This window comes from Lotus japonicus, chromosome 6 (assembly GCF_012489685.1).
Source record: "Lotus japonicus ecotype B-129 chromosome 6, LjGifu_v1.2".
In the NCBI taxonomy this organism is placed as follows: domain Eukaryota; kingdom Viridiplantae; phylum Streptophyta; class Magnoliopsida; order Fabales; family Fabaceae; genus Lotus; species Lotus japonicus.
The window spans coordinates 18,078,339-18,085,153 of record NC_080046.1 but is presented as its reverse complement, the minus strand read 5'-3'; the positions used below and the strand labels follow the sequence as shown (position 1 = coordinate 18,085,153).

Sequence of the window (6,815 nt, the reverse complement as noted above, 5' to 3'; positions counted from 1 at the left end):
CATCATTGACAGTACACTGGTTACTAGCATGAGATCCCCCACAAAACTCGCAATTCGAACAAGTCATTCTTGCTCCAATTGACTTGGTCTCCTTTATATGCTTTCGGATTTCCGCTACTTCCTCGGAGAGTTGCTTGTTGGAGGCTATGAGCTTATCATAAGTTTCAACTTCAAAAGCACTTCTTTGGATTTGGCGTTCATTCTCGGAGTTCATGGCTCTCACCGCCATTCTTTCTATCAAGTCATACCCCGCTTGTGGGGGAAGAGCATCAAACTCCCTGTTTGAAGCCGCATCCAAGCCAAACCTTGATGAGTATAATAACCCATCATAGAACTTCGCCACACATTCAGCTTGGGTGAGATTGTGTTGAGGACATTTCCTCAAAAGCTTCTTGAAATGCTCCCAAGCCTCATAAAGATTTTCATCTGAGGATTGTGCGAAGGTCATGATATCATTCTTCAATTTCCTCGAAAGGGACCTTGGGAAGAACCTCGTTGTGAATTTCTCTGCAAGGTCTTCCCAAGTTGTGAGACTACCTTGAGGTTGTGAGTTAAGCCAATCCTCTGCTGCGTCCTTCAAAGAGAATGGAAATAGGCTCAACCGAATTGCATCAGAAGGAACATTGATCACCCGATAAGTGTTGCAATTACGGATGAACCTTTCAGATTCAAACTTATTTAGGTTGTTATTTTAAAACTCTATCTTTAGGATTTGTTAGGATTTGATTTTGATATCTTTTAGGATTTGATTTTGATTAGGATTTGTGATCTCAGCTCCTATTTAAGGGTTTGTGCTGAGAGAAACAAGAACTTTTTACCTTCTACATTATTATTTTATGCAATTTCGAATTTCAGTAATTATTAGAGTTCTGCTAGGGTTTATGCTTTTAATCCTTATTCTCTTCTCCAATATAATTGTTGAATTCGCCCCATCCATGGAAGGCTAATTTCCTTCGAACGAATTCCTTTGCAAAGTATATCGCGCTCTTGAGGTATAGTGCTTAATAGAATTCGCATGATTAGTTTTCTTCATCTCTACTTCTGGCTAGGGTTTGCTTAATTCCTTAGGTTCACGAATTAGAATATGATGTATGTTCGCTTAGTTCATATTAGGGCGTAAAGGATTCTTAATCGCTTAGTTTAGGAATCTGTGAATTAGTTATCGCTTAGTTAATTAATTCTCACGAACTAGGAAACTAATAACAAGAATTGATCTTTAGATACCCGTGATTGAGCAGCGATATACTGAACAAAGGGATTCGTCCGTCTTTAATTGATCATATTAATCTTTGTTTACTTTCTGCTAATCTTTTGAACTGAATCACAAAACCCCCCCAGTGTGTGTGCGTTTGTTAGTATTAATAATATTGAGTCTTTGTTGAAACGATAATCCTTGGGAAACGACCTAGGAGTCACTTCCTAGTTTACTACAGTTTTCTAATTTAATTATTTGTATCGGGTACGGCCTCGATCAAATTTGGCGCCGTTGTCGGGGATTATCGTCCTTGCCAAAGGTTCAATAGAGTTAGTATTAATATTAGTAGTAGTAGTATTAGTTAGTAGTAGTATTAACAAGTTCGATTCTTAAAAACGCAAAAAACAGCCTTCCGCCAAAAGTTTTTTTAGGGTTTTGAAAAAAAAAAATTTACTTTCATTCTTATTCTATTTGGGATACTTAGTGTTGCATGACTAGGGCAAATCCTGGGTTTTTGCATCCATTTATTTCTGAAATAGATCGAGAATTTCATAGGTTAATTAGAGCACGTAGAGCTTTTGTTACTGATTCTCATTCAAGTGATTCTGATTCTGACCTTGATTTTGATTCTGATTTTGTTGCAGTTTTTGATAACATGGCTGAAGAAGGACCGCGAGAGAGAACATTAAGGGAGCTGGTTGCACCTGATTTCACCTACGAAAGCTTGTGTATCCAGTATCCTGAGGATGTACCATGTGTACTCAAAACTGGACTAATCCATTTATTGCCTAAGTTTGGTGGTCTTGCAGGTGAAGATCCTCATATGCATATCAAGGAGTTTCGTACTGTCATGTCCACCATGAAGCCTCCTGAAGTTGACAAAGATCATATCTGTTTGAAGGCTTTTCCTCATTCCCTTCAGGGAACTGCAAAGACTTGGCTGTATAACCTGCCTCCTTCATCCATTGCAAGCTGGGACGACCTGAAAAGAAAGTTTCTTGAGAAGTTCTTCCCTGCCTCTAGGACAACTTCAATCAGAAAAGACATCTCAGGAATCAGGCAGCTACATGAATACTGGGAAAGATTCAAGACACTATGTGTGAGCTGCCCCCATCACCAGATTTCCGAGCAGCTCCTAGTTCAGTATTTCTATGAGGGTTTGCTCAACATGGAGAGACATCTCATTGATGCTGCTTGTGGAGGTGCATTGAATGACATGACTCCTACTGAAGCCAGGCAGTTGTTTGAGAAGATGGCTGCTAATTCTCAGCAGTTTCACACAAGGAGTAATGATGCTGTTAAAACTGTTAATGAGATTGGGACAGATCCAAGGTTGGACAAGCTTGAGAAGAGGATGGAAACCATTGCCAGCTTGGTTACTCAATTGGCCATGAACCAGAATAAACCTTCACAACAGGCAAAGGTTTGTGGCATTTGCACTAAAGACCATAATACTGATGTTTGTCCTTCTCTGCAGGAACCTACAGATGAGAATCCTGAAGCATATGCTGCCAACATTTTCAATAATCGACCTCAGCAAAATTATGATTTGTCATCTAACAGATATAACCCTGGCTGGAGAAATCATCCAAATCTTAGATGGTCTGATCAGTCACAACCTGCCCAAGCACCGTTTCAGAATAATGCTAGACCATATGTTCCTCCTCCAATGCAACAACAGGCTAACAACCCTGCTGCACCGCAATCTAAAGAATCTTCATTGGAGGATATGTTGAAGCAGATGACAGCCCAAAACATGCAGTTCCAACAAGACACCAGATCCTCTATTCAGAATCTGACCACCCAGATAGGACAGATGGCTACTTCAATAAACTAGCTACAGTCCCAGAATTCTGATAAGCTGCCCTCTCAGACGGTTGTCAATCCAGGAAATGTGAGTGCCATCACCTTACGGTCGGGGAAGCAAATTGATGCAGATCATGGACCAGAGCCAGAGCCTGAACCTGAAAAGGAGACAGAGACCACTGCCACAAGAACCTTCCAAGTACAACCACCTTCCATTCCTCTTCCATTCCCTCCGAAAGCTATACCAAGCAAGAAGAAGGAAGAGGTAGATAAGGGAATCTTGGAGATATTCAAGAAAGTGGAGGTGAACATACCTCTACTTGATGCACTCAAGCAAATTCCAAGATATGCAAAGTTTCTGAAAGAATTATGCACTCAGAAAAGGAAGCTGAAAGGAAATGAAAGAGTTCGCATGGGGAGAAACGTTTCTGCAATCATAGGTAAAGCTGGTAAACCTGCTCCTGTTTCTGATGTTCCTGAAAAGTGTGAGGATCCAGGTACGTTTTCTGTTCCTTGTGTCATAGGTGATACTAAATTTGAAAATGCCATGCTAGATCTAGGAACTTCAATTAATGTGATGCCTATGTCTATTTTTAAATCACTTTCACTTGGACCTTTGAAACCTACGGGTGTTGTCATCCAATTAGCAAATAGGAGCACGGCACACCCTGCTGGATGGGTAGAGGATGTTTTGGTTAGGGTTGGTGAACTTGTTTTCCCTGCTGGTTTTTATGTGCTTGAAATGGAAAAAGGATCTTCCCGTAATACAGTTCCTATCATTTTGGAGAGACCATTTTTAAAGACAGCCCGAACCAAGATAGATGTTTATGCTGGTACACTGACTATGGAATTCGGTGATATTGTGGTTAGGATAAACATTTTTGATGCTATGAAACATCCACTGTAAGATCAAGTTTTGATCTAGTAGTACAACTCTATGTTTTGATGATTACAAGTTAACCTTTTGATATGAACAATTGTGGTACTCTAACGTGTTTTTCTGAGTGTGCTATTTACAGGCTCTGACCTCAACTCAATCTCACACAAATCAGAAGCACCGTGTATAAAGGGTAACCCAAGCAAAGCTTTCGCATTCACCATGTTCAGTATGAACAGTGGAAAAGCTTCAGAAGTTCTGAAGCTATACAAACTCTGATGTGGACTCAGTCGCTAGAAGCTCTGAAGATCCAGAAGTTCTGATAACCAAGAAACACTGAAGGTTCAGATGTTCTGATGGTGTAGAAGACTCTGAAGATCCAGAAGCTGAATAGTGGAAACTCTGAAGTCCAGAAGCAAGAAACTCTGAAGGCCATGTTCTTCCCTCTGAGTTCAGAATCAGAAGATACAATGGTCAGAGGATCTGTGCTTTCCCTCTGACTCTGATCAACCGGCTTCACAAGTTCCAATATGAAGTATTCCCCTGATCAGAAGTCTCCTAGGTTAAAAGGTCAAGTCGCTATCCAAGTACAAAAGCAAGTGTACCTTCCTGACGACCTACCTAACGTTCTCAGCCACAGCAGAAGCTGGATTTTCCAGAACTGCCCTCCAACGGTAGCATTTCCCATGCAACGCTCAACCCTAATCCTTGGAGTATATATAGAGGCTGAAGATTGAAAGAAGCGGCTAGAAGAAATACACGCGCAAGACATATTCAAAATATTCTAAGCTTTCTTTCATCTGAAATTCATTGTGTTTACTATTAGCTTTTTAGAAGCAAATCTCTTGTAAACAATTCTTTGATAAACAGTTTGTTTAGTTCCTTTAGGAGATCAAGGTTGATCGGATCCTAGAGAAGACTAAGAGAGTGAATCTTAGTGTGAGCTAAGTCAGTGTAATTGTTAGTCACTTGTAGGTTTCAAGTGCAGTTGTAACTCTTACCTGATTAGTGGATTGCCTTCATTCTAAGAAGGAAGAAATCACCTTAACGGGTGGACTGGAGTAGCTTGAGTGATTTATCAAGTGAACCAGGATAAAATCCTTGTGTGCTTTTCTATCTCTTATCTTTAGCACTTAAGTTCTCGAAAGATTTGCCAAAATCTTTAAGGTGGAAGTTTTGTTCTGAAAACGTTATTCAAACCCCCCCCTTTCTACCGTTTTTCATACCTTCAATTGGTATCAGAGCGCAAGTTCTGATTACCACACCTAACAGTGTTCAGTGATCCGGGCCGGTGTGAAAAACAATGGCTGCCACCACCAGTGAAACTCAAAGAGATGGTTACAACGCAAAGCCTCCTATGTTCGATGGTCAAAGGTTCGAATATTGGAAAGATAGACTGGAAAGTTTCTTTCTGGGTTTCGATGCAGATCTCTGGGATATTATTGTGGATAGCTATGAGCGTCCAGTTGATGCAGATGGCAAGAAGATCCCAAGGTCAGAGATGACTGCAGATCAAAAGAAGCTGTACTCACAACATCACAAAGCAAGAGCAATTCTTCTAAGTGCTATTTCCTATGAGGAGTACCAGAAGATTACAGATCGTGAGTTTGCTAAAGGCATTTTTGATTCTCTGAAGATGTCTCATGAAGGAAACAAGAAAGTCAAAGAATCAAAGGCATTGTCTTTGATCCAAAAGTATGAATCCTTCATCATGGAGCCAAATGAGTCCATTGAAGAAATGTTCTCCAGATTTCAATTGCTTGTAGCTGGCATACGACCTCTCAACAAGAGCTACACAACAAAAGATCATGTCATAAGGGTCATCAGGTGTCTTCCTGAAAGTTGGATGCCTTTGGTGACTTCAATAGAGCTCACGAGAGACGTTGAGAATATGAGTTTAGAAGAACTCATCAGCATTTTGAAATGCCATGAGCTGAAGCGCTCAGAGATGCAAGATCTGAGGAAAAAGTCCATAGCCTTGAAATCCAAATCTGAAAAGGCTAAGGTTGAGAAGTCAAAGGCTCTTCAAGCTGAAGAAGAAGAATCTGAAGAAGCATCAGAACATTCTGATGAAGATGAGCTGACTCTGATCTCCAAGAGACTCAACCGCATCTGGAAGCACAGGCAGAGCAAGTTCAAAGGCTCTGGAAAGGCAAAAGGAAAGTATGAGTCCTCAGGCCAGAAGAAGTCTTCAATCAAGGAAGTCACATGTTTTGAGTGCAAAGAATCTGGGCACTACAAAAGTGATTGTCCAAAGTTGAAGAAAGACAAGAAGCCAAAGAAGCACTTCAAGACGAAGAAGAGTCTGATGGTGACATTCGATGAATCAGAGTCAGAGGATGTTGACTCTGATGGTGAAGTCCAAGGACTCATGGCCATTGTCAAAGACAAAGGATCAGAGTCAAAGGAAGCTGTTGACTCTGACTCAGAATCAGAAGGAGATCCTAACTCAGACGATGAAAATGAGATATCCTTGATAGCTCCACTGAAACACCAATCATGGTATCTGGACAGTGGATGCTCGCGTCACATGACGGGAGAAAAGCGTATGTTCCGAGAGCTGAAACTTAAGCCTGGAGGCGAAGTTGGCTTCGGAGGAAATGAAAAGGGTAAAATTGTTGGTACTGGTACTATTTGTGTAGATAGTAGTCCATGCATTGATAATGTTTTATTGGTAGACGGCTTAACACATAACTTATTGTCTATAAGTCAATTAGCTGACAAGGGTTATGATGTTATATTCAATCAAAAGTCCTGCCGGGCTGTAAGTCAGATCGATGGCTCTGTTCTGTTTAACAGCAAGAGGAAGAACAACATCTATAAGATCAGATTATCTGAGTTGGAGGCTCAGAATGTGAAGTGCCTTCTGTCTGTTAATGAAGAGCAGTGGGTATGGCATAGACGGTTAGGGCATGCCAGTATGAGAAAGATTTCTCA

General features: G+C 40.8%; 1 protein-coding gene and 1 non-coding gene across 2 annotated transcripts; both read left to right on the top strand.

Moving 5' to 3' along the window:
• The first annotated feature begins 359 nt into the window (after window positions 1–359).
• On the top strand, window positions 360–466 carry LOC130727088 (small nucleolar RNA R71). The gene has a single exon (XR_009015127.1). It is a non-coding gene; the product is annotated as a small nucleolar RNA R71 (small nucleolar RNA).
• A 1,219-nt stretch (window positions 467–1,685) lies between these two features.
• On the top strand, window positions 1,686–3,908 carry LOC130725035 (uncharacterized). Its single transcript, XM_057576298.1, has 2 exons — window positions 1,686–3,014; window positions 3,069–3,908. Exons 1-2 carry the CDS (start codon window positions 1,686–1,688, stop codon window positions 3,906–3,908), a joined length of 2,169 nt encoding a protein of 722 aa, XP_057432281.1.
• Window positions 3,909–6,815: the final 2,907 nt, after the last annotated feature.

Coding starts and splice junctions, on each gene's coding strand:
- LOC130725035 (XM_057576298.1), top strand. CDS start 1,686: ATGACTAGGGCAAATCCTGGGTTTTTGCATCCATTTATTTCTGAAATA. Junction 3,015..3,068: donor CCACCCAGATAGGACAGATG/GCTACTTCAATA, acceptor CTGCCCTCTCAG/ACGGTTGTCAATCCAGGAAA.